General features: G+C 27.8%; 2 protein-coding genes across 3 annotated transcripts; one reads left to right on the top strand and one right to left on the bottom strand.

Moving 5' to 3' along the window:
* Nucleotides 1-15,044: 15,044 nt before the first annotated feature.
* On the bottom strand, nucleotides 15,045-17,972 carry LOC111678916 (transcriptional protein SWT1). The gene is made up of 7 exons (XM_023440369.2): nucleotides 17,680-17,972; nucleotides 16,849-17,622; nucleotides 16,246-16,443; nucleotides 16,128-16,180; nucleotides 15,802-16,060; nucleotides 15,589-15,747; nucleotides 15,045-15,506 (listed from the first exon to the last, which is right to left on the bottom strand). Exons 1-7 carry the CDS (start codon nucleotides 17,846-17,848, stop codon nucleotides 15,280-15,282), a joined length of 1,839 nt encoding a protein of 612 aa, XP_023296137.2. The 5' UTR covers nucleotides 17,849-17,972; the 3' UTR covers nucleotides 15,045-15,279.
* A 769-nt stretch (nucleotides 17,973-18,741) lies between these two features.
* On the top strand, nucleotides 18,742-20,103 carry LOC111678909 (3-hydroxyacyl-CoA dehydrogenase type-2). Of its 2 annotated transcripts, XM_023440361.2 has the most exons (3): nucleotides 18,742-18,901; nucleotides 19,146-19,905; nucleotides 19,990-20,103. In XM_023440361.2, exons 1-2 carry the CDS (start codon nucleotides 18,893-18,895, stop codon nucleotides 19,902-19,904), a joined length of 768 nt encoding a protein of 255 aa, XP_023296129.2. In that variant the 5' UTR covers nucleotides 18,742-18,892; the 3' UTR covers nucleotide 19,905; nucleotides 19,990-20,103. The 2 variants fall into 2 exon arrangements, with proteins under 2 accessions (XP_023296129.2, XP_023296128.2); XM_023440360.2 differs by having other exon boundaries at nucleotides 19,146-20,103.
* Nucleotides 20,104-22,531: the final 2,428 nt, after the last annotated feature.

Below are 22,531 nucleotides of genomic sequence, written 5' to 3'. Positions count from 1 at the left end.
TTTTACTTACTCACCAGAGATATAACAGCTCTCACAGAGTTCATTGGGATTTTTTTCATTTACCAGTTCCCATTAAAACATATGCAGCATTTACCGGGTGTTCTAGAGCGCATGACAATTATCTCTGCTAGAAATTATCTAAAATGTATCTTTTTCAAAAGAAAATAACAAAGAAACCCTACAACAACATAAAAATTGTGTACGAGTAAAGTATGAATTAAATATGTTGCTTGTATTTTTTTACTTCATTTATTTGCGAAGAACAAATTCGACTAAAGCTTATTTTTCTTGTCCTATGTGTGTACATACATACATATGTATGTTTATTTAAACCATTCTCTTAAAAAAGATCTCTTGTTCTTCCACAGTTTTCGTTTCTCTAAAAATGTGTTATCTTTTTAGATTAGGTCAACTAAATTATGGCACATTTCTTGTATGTATATTCTTATGTTTTCGCATGGTTCATAATTTTATTCCACTTTTAATTACTATTCACAAAATTGAGAATTAATTTAGCGTCATTTGTTTTCTTGGGTATTTACTAGCAATTATTAAACATTTAAGACAAAATTTTGGTTTAAATTTTATTTAAAAGTTCCGTCAGAAATCACGAATTAGGTGAAAATCATTTTTTTGATTTTGTAAAATTTTATAAAATGAATAAAAATATATATTAGAGAATTTTTCGCCATTTTAGTTAGTAATTTTCTTGGATTTTCTATAATACATAACTTAAACACATGTCATTTAATCTAAAGACAAAATTTCTAAGAATTTTTTTGTCCATCAAATAATAATTTTTAAATCTACGTATAATGTATACCAATAAGCAGGCTAGGGCTTGGGGTGCGTTAATGATTTTATTTTCATTTACAATTACATTTGAAGTAATTCTAATTGAAGCCAATAACATCCAGCTTTATTATATCTTATTGCTCACAATTTAAATTTGCACTTTCTTATCATAACAAAGAAATGATTAGATTTCAAAATTAAAAACAAAATTTTAACATCTTCTATAATACTGTACTGTAATGCACTGTAAACAATTATATGTAGGTAGATACTAAAAAAATTACACGAGCTGAAAATATATATATAAACTTTGTTAATTTTTTACATTTATTTGTTTAACATTCATTCATATTTACACGTACAACTTCAAAAGTTTTAATAACTGAAAAGAAAAAAACTTACTATATTATTATAATTTTTTAAAACATCAACTTGCGAATATCTTGAATGCTATAAAGTGTTTGTAATTTGAACAGGAATAAAACATTTATACTCAAATTTGCACTAAAATCAAAACAAAAATGGAAATTTATGCAAATTTATCTTGTAAACAGTTAGATGGGGTTTAAAACTCTGTATTAAGCCGTCTTCACACAAGCACATAAATATATGATGTATCAAAATATTGTGTAGAACAGAACGGATGGGATCGTCTAAACGCAATATGTAATTAAACCATTAAACATTAAGAGAATATATGGATGGGAAATCTTCTATTCTTTTTTTTTTTTGTTTTTTGAAATGATTCAAAAGCAAGTCTCATTAGACCGTTGTTGTATTTTTTATGCAAGCACATTCAAAAAAGTGAAACAGCTGTTTCCATCTTTGTTATTGGTTATACCGATCGTGTAAACACAAAAAAATCAAAAACATACGACTTTTATTCTCTTTATATACCAACCATCAAAAAAATGATTTTGTCATTCCATTCGTAACACATCGAAATATTTATAAATTCTGGGTCCTTATAAATATCCAAGACGATCTAGCCATGTCTGTCTGTTGAAAGCACGATATAGTCCGAAATAGCTAGAAGGTTAGAATTTTACACATATATTCCCTATAGAAAAGGTTTGTTTGGTATTGGGCAATATCAATCCATGTTTTCGTATAGTCCCTATATAAAAGCAGCTTTAACAGTTATAACTGTTTTAAAAAAGCGAGTAATTGCGATGTTTGTTATACGGATGGAATTACATTTTACTATTTTACTTTACGTACAGTCGTACGTAAAGTGTGATCGTCGCCTTTACCAACTTTTTTGAATTTCTTTGTATAAAAATTAATTTAATTTAAATGTACATCTGTATCTGTGAATGTTTAATTGTTTATAACAGGATCTTTATTAATTAATGATTTGTATATGAAGGTTATGCAAAAATTTGCTGAAAAGGTATAAAAGTTGCAACATCTACAATGGCCATTCCTAAGGTGAACTAAGGTGAAATTAATCCAGCAAATTTGTTTTTGAGTACTCAGTTAGTTAATTTTGTTTTCTAGTTGAAGCGCCCTAAGATGTGGTTTCAACTTAAGCAAGAAATGCAAAAAAAATCATATGTAAATATACAAATATTAAATATTTGATTTATATATTAAAAATTTATTAATTTAATTTTAATTATCATATAAAATTTACAATTGTCTTCTATTTTTTGTTTTGTTTTTGATAACAAACAATAAAGTTTTCTATCTTTTATGTATGGCAGCACTGCGAACTTTAATCTTCGACTCAATAACATCAAAGGGGATTAAATGCTATAATTCATTTTAAGATTAACTAATCTGATTAATAATTGGCATTATTACAAACCCGTTTTGAAAATTGTGTTCTTTTTCACAAAATAAGAATAATTTTCATAAAATTTACATCAACTGGAAAGTGTTGCCACTTCAATTTTTCCTATGATTAATATTTTCCATCATAATTAAAACTTAAAACATAATTTTTTATTAGTTATCAAATTTTTCCTACCGGTTACAACTTGTAAAAAGCCTTGAAAATAACTTAAGTTTTTATTTACGTTTCAAATAACAAACTCTAATTTTTCGATTAGCAATTATAACATTACTCCTACCACCATGGCGAATATAATAATTCCGATACCCAAAATCAATTTCATAGTGTGAAATAAAGTAAGATTTTAATAAGATTGCTGTCGTCCTCCTCATCCATTAGTTGTGTTTGTTGTATCTATAGTTACTCGTGGCTTAAAAACACTAAAAACTTGTTGTTTTTCTTTGCAAGCAAATAAATTGCTTTCATCATTAAAAAACTTGTCTGAAATTTCATAAATGAAATATAAGTTAAATAACAAGTACTTTCACGACGACACACAAACCAACAATAAATATTTTGCCCAAACACGATTGTGCTTTTCATTGTATTTGTTGAGCAAACAATTCTTAAGGGTTAAAGGCATATTGACGACAATTTGTTACAAAACAAATTGAAACATCATTTTAGGCTCTGTCTTCTAATTCCACTTACAAATGTTCATCATAATCTTAAAGGTTTTGCAAGTAGCATAGAGAAAAAAGTAAATGTTAAGTAAAATAAGAAAAAATAATAATCATAAAATAAAATAAACAAAAATTTAAAACATACAAATGCAGATACAAAAACAGAAACAGACACGGATACGGATATACTATAACAAACTAAACAACAACTGATGATTACGACGGAGATGATGATGTCTTAACCAAAAAACACAAACATCAAGAATAAAAAACTGAAACGAAACAAAACAAAACAAAGTGTTTTTATTTTGGAAACATGTTTAAATTCGCAGATTGTTAAGTACTCATGCATGTTCTAATTTATACAATACAAGACTTCAGCAGTACAGGGTTACGGAAAGCACACTAAAAGCCTCTAAGGTATTTTTATTAAGATTGTCTCTTAAGTAAATTCCTGTTCGTTGTTTTTTACTCATATTAGTGTAGGAGGTACTAGTACTTCAGCAGCATTCATTTTCGCAGCAAGATATAACTTTTCAAAAATTATAAGTGACTGACGGCCTGTTTGTTGCCTAAAAGTACAACACTGCTTATTGCTTAACTCAACTAAACCAAAATAAAACGAATAACAAATTGTAATCTGGCATTTCCAACCATATTCAACCCTATAACAGCAATTTTAACTTCTTATTGCTTAACTCAACTAAATCAAAATAAAATGAATAAAAAATTAATATGTTGTTTATAGATAACGTTTTGAGTTCAAATTTTACTTGTATTTTGTTTTTGTTACAATAACAAAATACAAGTAAAATTTGTACTCAAACTAATGGCTCGGTATCTAGATACTGCACATAACAATAATAATTTTCCTTAGGAAAATTTTCAAAGAGACTAGATAATTAAAACAATGATTTTTATAAGTTAGTTATTTAACTAACTTTTACCAGGAATTGAGAATAGGAAAAATACATTGATTAATTTTATTTAACAATTTTTAAAATATATTTTTAATGGATGTACGGACGGACATAGTTAAATTAATTCAAAATTGATTTTAAATGAAATCGTATATTTAAAAGTACGAATGCTAATGTAGGGTATAATAAAAATATGTGAGTTTTTCACTTGCTGCTGCTACTCTCGGTTTAGTAGTTTAAACCAAATAACGCTGAGAAGTACAAGCTGCACAAACTTTATTAGTGTTTGTGTTTATTAAATAAACAAGTTTCAAATAATCATTACAAGCAACGAAAGCAATAACAACATTATCATCTACTTCAAGCTCTTGAAAATTCTCATACCAATTGATGGTAGGTATCACCATCATAACCACCCTTCTCCTTGTCATCATTAAGCGATCAAATTCATTATTTTTTAACATCATCATCATCATCATCTTCAACCAACTTGTATTTTTGCTTATTCACATACATACATCTTATCAGCCCTTCACTTTTGTTAAGCTGGGGTAAGGTGTGGAAATGAAGAAGCTTTGCAAATTATAATAACTTCTTTATTTGCCAAGAGCTCTTTTTTCTGCTGTAGTTGTAGTTGTTCTTGTCTTGTCTTTTTTTATTTTTCAAGAAAATTCATTTGTAAAATTTTAATAAAAAGTTACTCTTTTTCATTAAAACTTAAGTTGCTTTGTTATTAAAAGTAGACCGACCAACCGACCGCACCGCCCATCCACATTTTTCCTCCCAGTCGAAAGCACTTAAAAAATGTTTTTTATTTTTGTTCTTTTTTCGAAATATGTTTTCCCATAAATCTATCTACTGTGAAAAGGTTCAATATTAAATTGAATCCTTTTTCAATGTTACAGCTCTTGTTAGTGTTGTTGTTTTTGTAGCTGTGCAAGTTTCATTGTTTGTGCGTGTATTTTCGCCTTTTATTATTATTTTATTATTATTTTTTGTGTTTTTTTTTTTCTTTGCTATTTTTTTATTATTGAATTTTACATTTATTCGCTCTTTTTCGCGGCTGTTTTAGTGAACATTTTGCTGTCAATTGTTTTTGAATAATTGAAAAATATTGCCTTTTTTAATAATAATACTAATACTTTTTTGCTTAATAATGCATAAAAAAGATTTATGGTTTAAAAAATTAGTGAACGGATTTTTTTGTCTGTTTTTCACTTTTGTCTGTATTACGTATTTGTTGCTACAATTTGAATTTCCTAATGACGAATGTTTTCAAATATGTATGAATGTATGTATATGTTATTTGAGATGTAAGTATATATATGTGTGAGAATGTGTGTCTGTAACAGCTGAAAAATGAAAGGGGGTTCTTTCAAAGATTGAGTTTATAATTTATTCATCGATTTGTAAATAAAATGAAAAAGGGTGCTTTTTATGTTTTACTTTATTTTTTGTTTTGTTTAGTTTTCTTATAATTTATATATATATATATATTTTTTTTTGCTATTTTACATCTTTGTCGACGTTTTTTTCTTATTTTATTATTATTTTCATGTAAATTTTTTGGTTTCTGAAGTCTTAAAACTAAATACATCATTTTTCCTATTTGCTTACCACCTCTTCTCCCTTTTTATCAGTTCAAGAAAGAAGATACAAAAAAAATGTGATAAAGTGTACAGCGTTATAGAAATGTCCTCCAGAAAAAAGGTATTTGTCATGGTTTCGTGTTTTTTACTTTTTTCAATAAAATTTCCGTTTTTACCCGTTGATCACTTTGTAGAAATTTCGTCTGCTTCTTTTAATACATTGTACTTCACTGCAAATGGTGTAATAAATGTTTTAAATTTATTTATTTAAAATCGAACTGTGAACATTTTTCTTCCTATTTTTTTTTTTTTTTTTTGCTTTTGCAACGGATTTGATAAAGTCGTCATTATTTTGTCATTTGTTATTTAAATTTGAAACAAAAAAGAAGCAAACAAATAAATGAAAGAGTTTTAAGTAATTTATTCACATATTTTTACTTTTCTTATATTTAGTGACATTTATTTATTAATAATTGGGGGGATTATAAATTATGTGACTGACACTGACAATATTATTGAAATTTGATAAGAGGTATTTTGTATAAAAACTCTTGTTAATTATTTATTTAATCTCGAGTGTTTTCAAAAACTCTGATTTGTAGTTTTACTATCATGTTATTTTTAATCTTATTACCCTTTGTTTTCCCATAACTATTTTTTCACTCTTCCAAAATCATAACAATTTAAATGAAAAACATCGATTTTAGACATTTATCAACAAAACGATGACTAATGTTCACCATTTTCATGTATTTAAATATTATAGTAAATAAACAATAATAAAATATTTAAAAACAATCAAATATTTATAGGCCAATAAATTTAGTAAATGTAAAATAGTAAACTAAAAGGTCAACTAAAATGGGCTTCTACAAAATCATAAAAAAAAGTTATCAGGTCATAAAATGTTTCCATTTTCCTTTTTTATAAATATCATTAACAGTTTTGCAAAGGTATACTTCATTTACTACAAGACTGGTATTAATAAAAAATCATCGAAAAAGATACTAAGATAAAAGTATTTTATTCAAATGCCCCAACTTATGAAACTGATGTCTTTCAATCGGGATGTAATTTACAAAAACATATATCCTAAAATCCTTCTACCATAAAGCCCGTAAAGGGCAAGACCATTTTGTGAAAATACGAAAAATATATTTTTTCCGAAGAATTAAACATTACATAAAATCTTTTGACCCACTGTAATTCAGAAAATTATTGACCGATTTAAACTACCACAAAATAGAACAAAAATTGATACAAATTTCATTCTGATCGGAAGTTCAGTTAATTGACATGAAATTGTTGTTCGCGTTCAAAAAATACGAATTTTGAGTTTTGACACATTTGTAGTAAATGAACAACATACATACATTGTATGTAAAAATGTATGTATCTACTTCATTAGTTTATGCTGTTTAAATATAAAAAATGTGTTAAATTTTTAGGAAAGAAAACAAATTTTATTATTGAGCTTACTTCATCTTAAAAAAACAGTTCTAAATTTAAAAACTATTAAGTAATCTTCTTAACTATTTAAAAAGTCAATTAAAGAAAATTCTTCTAAAGTAAATAAATATTTTTCATATTTTCGTAGCATTATTATAAGGAAATAGTCAACATTTTCATTTTATAACCAAAAGTCAACATAAACATTTAAATAAAATCAATAAATCTGATCATAAACAAATATGTTTTTTTCTTCTTACAGTTGTCAAAACAATTTTATGTACAATTGCAAACACAAGTATTATTGCTAAAAAAGAAATAAATTTTCTTTATAGCTATCACTTACAAACATTTATATGAATAAAATACAAAAAGATCTAATCATTATTTTTGTTCCAACTTAAACAAAAACTTTAGCGGTAAGTGTTTTATATACGGCTATGCCGAATCATATATATCCTTCACCATGATGTGTTAAAAACTGTAAAAAAATATCAATTACAAAACGAAAAAATACCATAAAATCCCTTTTTGTAGATCTTCGTTCAATAAGGGTGCTGCGTGTGTACTTTACATGTGTTTAATTTTATGATTTTTGCTACAATTTTATTAAAAAAAGGTGCTCTTTGAAGACGGAAAAAGCACCAAAAACTTCTCACTTACTGCGGGCTTTATATGTTGAGTTTTCTGTTTCTTGGTTCAATATTATAAAAAATTCAAAAGAATATCTTTTGAAAAACGAAAAATTTCTAAAAGTTACATTTTATACATATATTTTCATTTACTCTTTACATGTTTAATTTTATATTTTTTAGTTCACTATTTTTTTCTTCTTAATTTGTGTCTTTATTTTCTTTGTGTACAAAAAACAAACAACTGATTCCGTACGGAATGTGCGGCCAACGTCGCTCTTTGCTGAAGCAAAAAATAGTTAACGAAACTCTCTTAAGTACATGTTAGTTTGTCACGTAAGTTTTACATGTATTCCACAGTTGCTTAAGTTGACTTAAGCTAGTGTATGCATATTATAGTTGGGCATTAATTAAGGGCTCTATAGAAAAAGAACAATATGAACCGTATGATAATGAGTGTTGTTGTTTGTTTATAGTTTCTGTCATAGCATGCAACATACACAAAGACGGACATGACTAAATCGAGTTCGCTTTCTATAAGGATCCAAAATGTATATACTCTATAGGGACGGAAAATTATATTATAGAAATTACAAACGGAATGACAAATTAATATATACGCGTCTCTCGAAGGTGAAGGTTAAAAAAATGTTGCTAAACTAGTTTTCCAACATTGGCAACATGTTGCTAAAAATAATAATAAACATACATACATACATACATTCTGCATTATTATTTCATCATGAAAATAATTTATTTTTGTTTATTTTAATGTATCTACAACTATGTAGGAGTCTCTATGTATGTAACTATGTATATTATAAGTTTTGCCAGCATTAAGAAACTTTTATTAGTTACGGTTTGTAAATTATTTGTATAGTTTTCCGCAAACGAAAAAGAAAAACACTTGAATTTGTTCCTTTTTTTTATTTGCAAAAATAGTTTGTTCAACTTTCATTTCGAGTTGAATTAAATTTAATGTAATTGTTTTCTTAATATTTGTATGTCTTGTTCTTTTACTATATTTTATAATTTCTTATTGTCATTCTTTGTTATTAAAGTAAAAAAAATTGTTTAAAAATTAGTAATTATCATTAGGAATTATCATTAATTAGTCAAATCAGGTACATAATGTGCTAAAATAATTTGTTCATACTACAATATTTGGAAATTCATGAAGAGTAGTCAATAAACTAATCCATAAACAAGATAGTAGACTAGTCCATATACATGATATTAAATAAACTAATCCCAAGAATGCACATTAGACTAGTCAATTAACTTAAATTAGTCATATTGGTGTATTTGTTACTTTACTTTTATCCATTACTGTAAAACATAGTTGTTTCAATTATATTTCTCCATTTCCATTTATGAAACGTTAAAACGTAAAAAAGTTATATTAGAGTTAAGTGACGTATAACTAGGTCTTCCATATCTCAATAAAAATTTCATTAAATTTTCTATATCACAAGGCACTGCTTTTTGACCAACACTGTATCAATGAGAGTATAGCTGAATTAACACATACGCTCACACACATGTGCACTTAGGCACTGCAATAACGAATAGAAAAAAAAAACAAAAAAAATTTCATAGCAAAAAGCCAGTGATTTATTTGAATAGTTTCGAAAAATTGTTAACTTTTTATATACATGTGTACGTATGCATGAACGTATGTATGTAATGTATACATCAGTATATAGATGTATGTATCTATCTATCCAAATGTATATTAAAGTATGTGTGCATATTTACGATCCTTGTATGTGAAACAATTTTTGCTTATGTAAGAGGAAGGCATGCAATATAGATTTTACACTTTTTGGATTATAGATTTTATTTTAGTTTGTGTGATATTTTTCTTCTCTTTTTTTTGGGTTTTTAACTAGTGACAATAAACTATGAAGCTTATAGTGCAACAGCAACACAATTTATGAAAAAAAAAAACAAAGTTTATACGACTATATTCTATATAACCAATTTATTAATATGTGCGAGAAAAAACATAAAAAGGAAATAATCTAAAAAAGAAAATGCTTAAAATTTTGATTAACCATTTGCTGCATTTACACGTACATATATACATATAGTATTAACGTATATGTAAATAATTACTATGTATGTAATTCCTAAAAGGAATTAAAATATTTAGTAAAACTTTAGGAAATTACATATCAGGAAAAAAACCTATCAAGTTATGAGATAACAACATGTTTATTACAAATCAAATGAAAACTTAATATATCCTAATTTTTCAATGTTTCTATAAAATATAGAAAATATAATTGTAAAGCCAACCTAATATCCAAATATACTTACATGTGTATGTTTGTCTCATGCAGTATTTCAATTAATTATTATGGATTAAACATTAAATGAGTAAATGGAAGAATGAGAAAATTATATATACATATAAAATACGAATAAACGAAAACAAAATTTTAAATAGAGTTTAAGGAATTAAACTAACCTACCCAAACTAAAGTCTGCTTCAGTGTTCTATATGTGAGAATGTATGTATATTGGTAGATGCTTTCATCGTTACATAAAAAATTAAACAATTTATATACGTAAAAATATCATTTAATTTTTGGCATCAGAGCCAAATGTTGCCTACGTATTTAAAATCTCATTTCATTTTAAGATCTTAATTTGTAACTTTTGTTCACTTTCTTTACTGAATCACTGGTTGGGCATAAGCAACTACACATATCCACAACATAGATACAATGTTTTTAATGTGTTTGGCGTATTTTACTTCGCTAATTATCGGTCAATTATCAGTTAGAAAGACCACCAGAAAATACCACCACTAACCATACAAATGCCTCCTTCTTTTTAGAAGTATTTTATTTGTGGTGTGAGTGTGTATTTGAGGTAATTTTAATAAACGTTTGGGTGATGGTAACAGTTGTAGTGATGATTTGATTTTTACCATTTGATTCTTGTGATTATTGTAGTTGTTATTAATGAAGGTAAATCTGGCTCATTCTCACACGAACACACTGAACCACTCACATAATGAATAATGAAATATAAAGAAAAATAATTATTTATTTTTTCTGTTTATTTTTCTGCTGTTTTTATTTAAAAACTCATTTTCAAAGGAATTTCCGGTCATCTGTTGTTCTATATACATTTGTATATACAAACATATATATTTGTGTATAATATATACGTAATTTCAAAAACTTAATTTAGGCGCTGGGAAAAATTACCCCAAAGTCAAAAAGGAAAATTGGTCCCAAATACACACAGGTTACAAGAACTCAAAATTTTTTTAATGATTTTTGGGGTTTCTTTTTTTATGTTTCATATGTTATGTTTTTTGAAATCAGTTTTTAGAGGACCCCAGATATCGGCGAGATCCGAATCTTCTATATTCTATATTATTAACATTATTATTATTATTATTATTATTATTATTATTATTACTATTACTATTATTAAAAAAAATAAGCCAATAAAGAAACGAATGAATAAATAAAAATAATTTTTGATTTTTATTTTTGCAAAAAAATATAATAATAATAAAAATCAGAAAATAATTATCCCCATAATAGTGTACTTTTTCGTTATTTAAAAGGCACTTTTTTAAATTTTCTATAATATTAAAACTAGAAACGTGAAATTAAGCATGTTGAGCTCGAAGTAAGTGATGTAAAAGATGATTTTTTGGTCTTGTGACCCAATCAGTTTCTGAAAAAAAAACGATTAAGAAACTTTTTTCATGAGTTGTTTAGGAATGTTGGTCATATCTTCGAAATTTAGTTTGATTTTACTGATTTTAAATAGGTAAATTATATGAAGTATGTGTAATATAATTTTATTTGATATCCCTCACAGATTTTAAATAGGTAAATTATCTTAAGTATGTGTAATATAATTGTATTTGATATTTCGAAAATATCTGGGATTTTTAGAAAAATAATTTCAAAATATATATGGACAGATAGATAAATTGAACAACGGATTTTTTCATTAAATGCATATCTATTTAGCATTCTAGATAGCAGTAAAAAAGTCACAAAATCAAGACAGACGTTGGATTTTACAACTATGATTTCAATTGAACGATGGTCAATGCCACATTGACTAAATATTATAGGTTTGCCGAACAATCTTCATGCTCGTTTCTTAAAAACAGTAAAACCCATGCAAAATAATATTAATTTTTAAGGAGAGTCCATATTCATATGTGTATGAAATATGTATGTAAAGCAATACATTTTAAATCTTCTGTCATAAATTGATAAGGGTACATAGGACTGTCAACCATTTGTAACACCTCAAATAAAGTGTACAATCGGTTTCCTATATGAGTGAATATAAAAGGAAATGTGTATGTTCACTTCTATTATTAACTCCTTCTAACAATTTGTTGAATAGACTTTATCCCAAAAGTTGGCTACTTAAATCTGCAAAAATCACAGCTAGCAAATTAATAAAAAAATGAATTTTTAAAGCACTGTTTTTTTTAATATAAACAATATTTATAATTTAATGAGAATTTGAAATTTAATTTTAAAATAATTTTTCCTATTCTTCTCATGCTTATTTAAAGTTGTGTGTGGTCATTTAAAACTAATAAAAAATGAAGCTTAATCTGCCACTTATTTTGAATGGAATAAAATCCTAGGAATCCACACAGAGTATTTTTTTTTTTTTTTTTTTTTTTGGTTTTAGTACAAACGGAATATTTATCCACTTGTGTAAGATATAAAAACTATAAACGTAAAGACAAAATCTACTTAAGAGTAAAAGTATTTTAACAATAAAAACTACAACATTCATATTGTATTTTTTAACCATGAAGGCGAAAAGGGGAAGGGAGTCTGTAGAGGGTATGAAGGATATAAAATACATTTGATAAACATGTTATGGAAACAGCACATGTTGTAATTACACACAAACACACCAACTCACAATAACATCAACATACAAACAGACCTACAGACGGTTTCATATATTTACAAAAATATTACTTATACCCACAGTCGTATTTACTGTATTTAAAAAAAAGAAACAAAACAAAAACATTATTTAATCATTCTTGATAAAGATTGCCTACAGATTTTCTTGTGGATAAAATTTAATAAATATATAAATGTTTGTTTGTTTGTTTTTGTGTTTGTATAGATTTATGTACGTGAGTGTTTTTACATAACTTTAAATTCCGGCACTGAATGTTATATTAAGTAATCTCTTAAATATTCTCTTAAATTTCGAAAATTTTTCCGATTTCTTTGGAGCTTTTTAACAAAGCTTTAACCAACGCTCTCCGCACTGCTCTCTGAAATCCGAAAGCTTTTAAAAATAACACGAATTTTTTATTGCATCGCACCAGTAAATGATGTTTGTGTTTCTTTAACAAAATATATAAAATCAACTTTAAAAAAAGCTTTTAAACTAATTTTCTTTGATTTGAAATAAAAATTCATGTAAAATCACGTCATCATAAATAACAAACCACCCATCCAGTCTCGCTTCAACTCAGTCTTTCATTTTCCAATGAAGACTTATTTGTTTATTTTTTTTTTTTTTGCCTTACCGTCCTGCCTTCAGGTTTCCTCTTCATTTCATTCATTTTGCATTAGTGGGTTTTTTCTTCGGTGTGAGTTTTATGCGTATTGAACTACTAACCTACTGTTGTTTGTTGTAAACGATTGTAGATGGATGGATGGATGGATGGATGCATGTAACATTCGTACATTCGTTAAATGTATGTGTGTGTAATGTTTGAGTCAATGCACTTTAATTTGCTATTTTTCCACCCAACCACAAACGTATGGAAAAATAATCTCTGAATGCGGAAACTGACGTAATTTAAATTACAATTCCTCCATACAAACAATCAGATGTGATTATTGTATGTATTTGGCGTATCGATATTTTACAACAAAAATGCAGTAGAGCAGATATTTAATTAATATACAGAATTCATAATTTGGTAATATGCAATTACTTATTATTTGGCCAAATCGAATACAACTAATGTAGCTTTGTTAGGTAAATGGCAATTTCTAAACTCTATCAAAACAAATGAAGGAACTTTAAAGAAAATTAATTAATTGAGTTGAAGAAACTGATGAAATAAATGATTGCGCCCGGAATGGTTCCACATTAGGAATCTAGAGAGCTGAAGAACATTTTTTACAATTGTTTTCTTATGGTGGGGTTTGTTATGTTATGAAAATGGATAATACTGTTAGTTTTATTCACCAAAAAAATAAATAATACTGTAAACTATCGTGATAATAAGCTTACTTTTGCCAGTACCTATCCCCCATAAAATTTCGCTTTTAAATAATTACTTTTATTTTTATTTATGTATGATTGGCTTAGGAATACCAGTATAGATTTTAATTTTAACATAAGAAAGTTTTAATTTCACCAACATCTCTCCAAAATTCGCATATATGTAATTGGCCCTGGTTTTATTGTTAATAAATTGTTTATGCCCGAATTCAGAAACAAGAAAATAAAACAATTTTAAAATTTTTTTGAAAAACACTCAGTTTTTGTCAGTGTTTTTCATACACAATTTTTAACATTGTTTACATTCTTATTATTAATAACCATTTTTTTTTTAATAATAAATAATCATTGGCGATCACTCAGTCGATCGACTGAGAATCACTTTTTCGGACGATATTCGTCCGTCTGTACGTATGGCATGTATGTTTTATGACATGTAGTTTTATGCAGTGGACCATTTTCAAACCAAAAGTCGATTTTAATTTTTTTACGTCTTTTTTCATTTCAGGTGACTATATGTATAAACATTTTTTCAATTTCATTAAACTTTATAAAAATGTTACATGTTTTAATTTAAAATTAGAAAAACAGTAATATCATAATTTTTTCCTAGCATGTAGTAAAATTATTATATAAAAAATCGATTAATTTTCGGGAATTCATCAAATTTTTTTTATCTTCAAATAATTAGTATATATCTGTGTTGTTTTTACCAATTTCATGATAAAATTAAAATTTTATGTAATGTACATGTAAATGTACAAATGTTTTTTCTATAAATATAATTTAAGTATTTTTTTAGGATATTTTTTGTGTACATTTATTATAGTATATAAATATATATATATATATATATATATATAATATATATATATATATATATATATATATATATATATATATATATATATATATATATATATATATATATATTTTTTTTTCTCAACATCTGTTGAGAAAAACTATATTGATATCTATAACAATGACAACAAAAAATATCTAAAAAAATACTTAAATTCTATTCGATAGTATTTACATTGCTAATATTAAGTAATGAACAGAAAATTTTATATTTTACATTTAATTTATAAAGACTAAAGTTACGAATTATTTGAAATGAAAAGTTTGTAGAAAAACTTTCAATTTATTTGACCAAGAGTATGTTTTCTTACGTCAAGATTTGTCATCTCCATTGCTAGTATTGTATCGTTTAGACAACAAATCGGACTTTGTAGAAACTAAAATATTATTACAAATAGCCTTATTGCGAAGATTAACATCCTCGGTGAGTAAAAGTAAATTTGGAACTTGTTCTTTGGTTTGTAAGCAGCAATTGATGATGCTGTCATCTGCTGAATTAATATCTACTAAATGATGACGTTCATCTAAGGCAGATTGAGCTAAGTTAAAAATAGATATTAAAAAAAAGGAAAAATAAGATTTCTACTAAAAAAATGTGATATACATATTTAAAATAATTACCTCGTAAGTTTGGGGAATTGTTTTCAAATTTAGAATTTAAATATTTAATAGCACGAACCGCTAGAGTTTTAACACCTTCCTGACAACCTGAACGCATTTTTAGTTTATCCAGTTCTTGTAATACTGAATAGGGTATATACAACATACTGCCTTTGGTATCTGTAACAGGAAAATATTTGATTAAGCTTTTAGCTTTATTATTTGGTTTTTTACCACATAATTTCATTTTCGTAAGATCTTCCACAAAAGTCAAGTCTTTCAATAAAACATTGGTATCCACAATAAAATAGTAAAAATCCTTTCGCCATTTTGTTCGATGATTTGCAGAATCTTTATGCTTTTCCGCCGAAAAGCGTAAAAGATTCTCATTAACTGTATCGTAAATATCACCCATTGTTGTATTTTCATCATTTGTTCGAAGTACAAGTTTTTTAGATTTTTCTATTACAAAAGAACTTTCACTAGATGATACCTGAAAATTATTTAGATAATATAAATAGTAAAGCAAAGAAATGAAAATAATTTTAATGAGTATTTACCTCGATTAAATCATCATCCTTTACAATCGGCTGCCAGTCCATAGCTTCAACATCTAAACAAGAAAAAGTTTTTTTTTTTATAAAACTGATACACTAGATTAAAAAAAACTCCATTTACCATCATTAAGAGTTTCATTTAGAGATTTTTTGGAGTTATTATGGCAGGTGTCTTCTGATTGCAATGAAACAGTATTGTTATTGGACTCACATGATGTGTTAGGAATTTCATGTGTCTTACTTGTAGATGTACTTGTTTCTTGTTGATCATGTTGTTGCAATAGTAATGATTGTTTTAAACGTTCTAAACGTGAATTGGCTAAAAAAAATAAGAGCGAATTTAAATATGTGCAACAATTGCGTTTTAAAACAGAACGAAAATCCTAGGTTCAAGCCACAAAATCCTTGGTTCAGGCCACAATTTTCAATATTATGAAAAGGATTAGTAAGTATTTTATTTCACATAACTCATATAAAACAAAACCCCCAAAAAGGGCTTTTGTGCTCATAATATGGTTAAATATAATTTGATTTTTATAAAAAGCAACAAAGATTTTATATATTATCGATGACGTTGCCTCTTATGACCCTAGTTTCCATATGATGTACCCTTTTGAAAAAGATTTGAAAGTCAACATTTCACAAAAGTAAGACTTTTGTTGCATAAAAAAAATATATTTTTTTAACCTAAACAAATATATGTAATATAATTTAATATTCTTACCAGATCCTCGTGGATACGTAGGAATATTTATATTTTTAGGTGTACTAAACTCCGTTTTATTATTTGGCGCTTTTGAATTTTTTATACTTTCTTCTCTTAACTGGTAAATGGCATCTCGTGCAGTTGATAAGGATAAACCTGGAATAATATCCTTGGTTTTCCTAACTGGTTTGAAATGAGTTGTATTAATTATACCAGTAGATTTGTCTTCCTTGATACATGATTTTTCTTCAATTTTCTTTTTAGATATATTAAATGGTATTTTACAAATCTCTTTTATTTTTTTAACAATACCACAACGTAAATTATTTAATGAGGAACTGTTATCCTGCTCAGTATTAGACAAATGCTCTAAATTACTACCATTACTTGAAGTAAAAGACTTAAACTCCATAACTTCTGTGGCAGTTTCAATTTTAGTTGACTTGTTTGAGGTTGACGACGTAGAGTTGGAAGACTCTGAGAGCCGAATTTTCTTCGCTTCTTCAGCATCAGTAATCCTAGTAATTTTAACTGTGTTATCAATTTTTTTAATTATACTGCCACTTTGAGATCTTTTCGTGGCCTTTTTGGGAGATTTTTCTATTACTGGTTTAGAGGTACTAGTTGATGGTTGATCACTTAACTTATTCTCTTGCTCTTTAGACTTTGCTTCCAAATCGGAAGACTGGCGGCGTGTTATACGACTGTTGCTAGATCGAGTTTGGCATGACTTTAAATTGTGCTGCAATCTTTTTAAACGATCCTGAGCAGGAGTTTTGCTACTTTTTGTAACTAAAGAAAACAAATTTTATTAAAAATAAGTATTTTACGATAAAATTTACAACTTACAACTTGACAATTTTGGCGGGGACTCTTGTTTTTGTTGATCCGATTCTGTTACTTGATGTAGCGGCAACCATTGTGTTTCACCAGTTGCCTTATTAAACAAATAAAAACGTCCTGGCCGACTTTTGGAAGCCATACGGATCCAATCATCTTTTTTCTTTTTTTCTTCCATTTTTCCCAAAGAGAAACTATTAATTACAAATATATTTGCAAATTATACAGATAAACAATTTATTTATGAACGAAAAATTATTTTTTTCGAATTATAATATCTTTTGTTTTTGTGAAATATTGTTATTTATTTTGTTTTGTAAACTAACATGGCTCTTGTGTTTGACACTTTGCTTTGTCTATATTTTCCTAGATGGAAAATTGTTGCCACATCGTTTTTTTCTTGTAGTAAATCAACTTTGTCGAAAGTCGCGACTTTCTTTCAACAAGTCACTTTTTATCCTACACAGAAAAAAGTTTAAACATAATTATTATGAACTGCGTTCATTGACAAAAGTAAAAGGTAGAGTAAAAAACATGTTAAAATACAACAATGGATATTTGTTGTATTCCAAAATTTTAGTATTTTTTCCGGTACCGTTTGTATTGAAAATCAGCACAATCGGCTCGGCTCTATTCCTCAAAATAACTTAGTTTATTCCTAAGTTATCTTATTATCCTATTATAATTTTATGAATTCTGTCACACGTTTTTTTTTCGTCCAGGGCGTAGAGATTCATTCACAATTTCTTATAGCCCCCAAACACAGTTACATATTGTTGGATATGTATTTTCGGTTATAAACTTCCTCAAATATATTGGTTTATAAATATTTTATTAAATAGTTTTCGATACAAGTATGCTATTTGTTGAAAAAATTAATGTTAATTTTAAAATTAAATTTTTTTTTTTTAATTTGTATAATGAAATACAGCAGTTTTCTGGATTGGTTTGTGGCCATACTATTAATTCACAATAGTCTATAACTAATTCCCCGTGTTCAATTAAAAGATACAACACTGTGCAATAATATACTTCCACCACTAATAATTTACCGCTCACTTGTTTGCTGTCTCCGCCGTCCTAGTAATTTTTTATTGGCACAGGTCTCTTATTCGATTGATTTCGTTGATGTTTTTTCATTCAACCGGTGTTTTTGTTTTGGGTTGCAGAATTTTTTAATTTCATTTTTCTGTTCGTGAAGTTTGGAATTAAATCTCTAAATATGATTAAGGTACGTTCAAATAATTGTAGTAATGATAATAACAACAATAAAATTGTGCTGTTTTTCGCATTTTCATTGTTGGTTTTGGTCAAGTACAAAGTCCACTTTGAAAAATATTCACCGTTATGCTGTCTGGCGTCTGCTTGTACGGCCATTACACAATCACATCATCTCGCATACATATACAGAAATAATAATGACAATGATTATGGAAAAATTTCTTATTATCTTTTTGGTTTTGTTCTATTTTTAGAACGCTGTATCTCTTGTTACTGGCGGAGCCTCTGGTTTGGGCCGTGCCACCGTTGAACGTTTGGCCAAACAGGGAGCCCGTGTTGTATTGGCTGATTTGGGCAGCTCAAAGGGCAATGAAGTTGCCAAGGAGTTGGGTGACAATGTTGTTTTTGTTCCTGTGGATGTTACTTCTGAAAAGGATGTCACAGCCGCTGTGCAAACTGCCAAGGATAAATTTGGTCGTTTGGATTTGGCTGTAAATTGCGCCGGTACTGCCACCGCCGTCCGTACCTACAACTTTAACAAAAACACTGCCCACAGATTGGAAGATTTCACCCGTGTATTAATGGTCAACACTGTTGGTACCTTTAACGTGATTCGTTTGTCCGCTGGTCTTATGGGCACCAATGAACCAAACCAAGACGGTCAACGTGGTGTTATTGTCAACACTGCTTCCGTTGCTGCCTATGACGGTCAAATTGGTCAAGCTGCCTACTCTGCTTCGAAGGCTGCTGTTGTTGGCATGACTTTGCCTATTGCTCGTGATTTGAGCACTCAAGGTATTCGTATCTGCACCATTGCCCCTGGTCTCTTCAACACTCCCATGTTGGCTGCTCTTCCCGAAAAGGTGCGCACCTTCTTGGCCAAGTCCATTCCCTTCCCCCAACGTTTGGGTGAACCATCTGAATACGCCCATTTGGTTCAGGCCATCTATGAAAATCCATTGATGAATGGTGAAACTATCCGCATTGACGGTGCTCTCCGTATGCAACCTTAAGGTTAAAATTGATTTTTAATTTTTTTTTCTACATTTTGATTTTTTACCAAGATTTGCATTTATTTTCAAATATTCTTTGTTATAGCTACTAAGTTCTAACTCAAGTCCTTTGATGTTATGTGCCAAGCAAAATAACTCCTGTTTTTAAAACAAAAATCATTATGCAAAGTTTAATAAATATATTTTCATACAAAGTCAATCATCAAAAATGAATTATCATCACATAATCTTATCAACCCTATAAAATTTACAATTTTATCTTTCAGAGGTAGGTTGGTTTTGGTTTTTTCTTATTGAAGTTTTGATTTAATTTTTTTGGAGTTTTATATGTCTTGTTTTACCTTTATCTTTTTCTAATTATTTTATTTTCTTTGGCTTTGTATGTTGTAGCTTGTGACTGCAGTCACGAAGTTCTAGAATCAAGATTCAATCAAAATTCAAGAATTGCTGATACTAAGGTAAGTAATATTTTCTGTTTTATATATAAATTTCTAGTAGACAACAAAATATACCCATAATATCTATCAAGCCAATTATGAACAATATTTTCCCGGGTGTTTATTCTCCGGGAATTTATTATTCAGAATAACACTGTATATTAAACATCCATAATAGGACGTTTAATATTATCAGTTTTAAGCAATGATATGATTTCCAAAAGAAGGAATCAGTTTTGTTTTCAATAATATCAATGTTAAATAATAATGTTTAACAAAAGCACAGGTCTTTTCGGAAAGGCATCTCTACGCTATATCATGGAAATAAACATACATATTGAGATTTTAGTTTATTTTAAAAAAGTTATTTTATTTACACAATTTTAAATGCGAATCTGTTATATACAAAGTGATACATTTCCGAAGAGGTCCTGTATATGCTTTTCCGAATTATGTGTTCTGCCATAATATAAGTTATGAAATTTCAATCATATCTTTTTTGTTGAGGATGATTTCATTTATTTTAAATCATATACCGGCGGATAGAGAGGCAGATAAAAAATCACCACTACACACACACTATTGGCATATTTTTCATTGAAATTGGACTGAAAAAAATATTTTGTTATTTTTAATTTTGAATATTAAATTGCATTACTGTAAAATGCGAATATTTATAGACAATGTGTAATCAATGTACTTAAGAATGATAATTTCTTCACATAGAAACAACATTTCTAATTAAAATGTACAAAAAAAAGTATGAAACAAGATTAACTTATTTACTTTCCTTGTTATGCATTCTAGAAAATTATTTAGAGTGTACGTTGTTTTTGTAAATTATGCTCTTGCTTTTGCAAGTTGTTTTTGTTTTTTTCAAGTTGTGTTTGCAATTTCTTTAACAAAGCGACATCAACCTACCTTGTTGAATGCTGTCAAGCAACTAAATAAAATATTTGTATTTTTGATGCTCTTGTTTAGAGGTTCGTATGCGATCGTGTTGTGTACATGTAATTTGCCGAAAATCTTCGTTGTCAGAACAATACTAGCGCCGACGTCTGTTTTAAATGCCATAATTCTTAAGTCAGATTAATTAAGAGTAAATTGAGAGCTTATGACTAAGATTGATACGAAAGTAAATAAAGTAGTGGTATAGGAAGTGCCACACGAGTAGTTTTAAAACATTAGTTTTAAAAGATGTGCTTGATGAATGCGTTAATATTCTCTATTCTTCTCGCGGTTCGAATAGAGATTTGGTTGATGTTTTCTCTGTGATCCTGGAAAAAGTATTGAAATTTTCTTTATAACTTTGACCAGGAGTATGCAGTTGGAGTTTTTGTCCTGTTCTTTTCACCAGACAATTACCCTGTAGAAAAGAATGAATTTAATGATCGCCTTTAAAATCCAGTTTAAGTTTAAGTATATTGTATTTAAAGTCTTGTTCCCCTAGTGATATTCACCCCTATTCTGCATTTCGATTACGTTTACGCAACGATCGAAAAACGTATTCCAACAAAAAACTGAATCGTAAGAAAAAGAAGAAGCAATTCCATTTCTTTCAATGCTTTACGAATTGTGTATTTTGCGTTACAACCGTACCTACATTTTTGTAAGTTTTTATTTATGAGGCGGATAGTGGAGTAGAAATGCAGAATACCAAAGTTGCCAAACGTAGAATTTCGATTCGAATTGAAATGCAGAATAGGGACCATTGTTCTTCCGTGATATAACATCTATACCTAATTAAGGAATTTTGTCAACTTTGAACGAATATCTTGTGAATGAAATTTTGAAGTATTACGAAATTATGAGCTTTTAAAGGCCATAGCGTTAAAGAAATTTATTTTTTTTTCGTTACTTATAGTAAAATAAGGATTTTTATGCATCACTTGAATAAGGAATTATCATATTTCAAAGAAACTGTGCGGAAACTTGCATATTAAATCGATTAATGTTATAATGCCATAACAATTTACAAAAATAAATGAGACGCTAGAATGCCTTTTAAAGTTTCGAAAAATTAAGCAGTAAAGCTATCCTATATAATCTAGTGATTTTCAGCTCCTGACAATCCTATTCCGTCCGTTAAAGACTGATTTGCAAACAATTGCTTTCCTTTGTCGTATACTTTTCTAACAAGCTTCCGCTAACCATTTTCCATCATAAAATATGCGGATAATGTGGAGTACT

This window comes from Lucilia cuprina, chromosome 3, assembly GCF_022045245.1.
Source record: "Lucilia cuprina isolate Lc7/37 chromosome 3, ASM2204524v1, whole genome shotgun sequence".
Lineage (NCBI taxonomy): Eukaryota > Metazoa > Arthropoda > Insecta > Diptera > Calliphoridae > Lucilia > Lucilia cuprina.
This window is presented reverse-complemented; position numbering and strand designations above follow the sequence as displayed.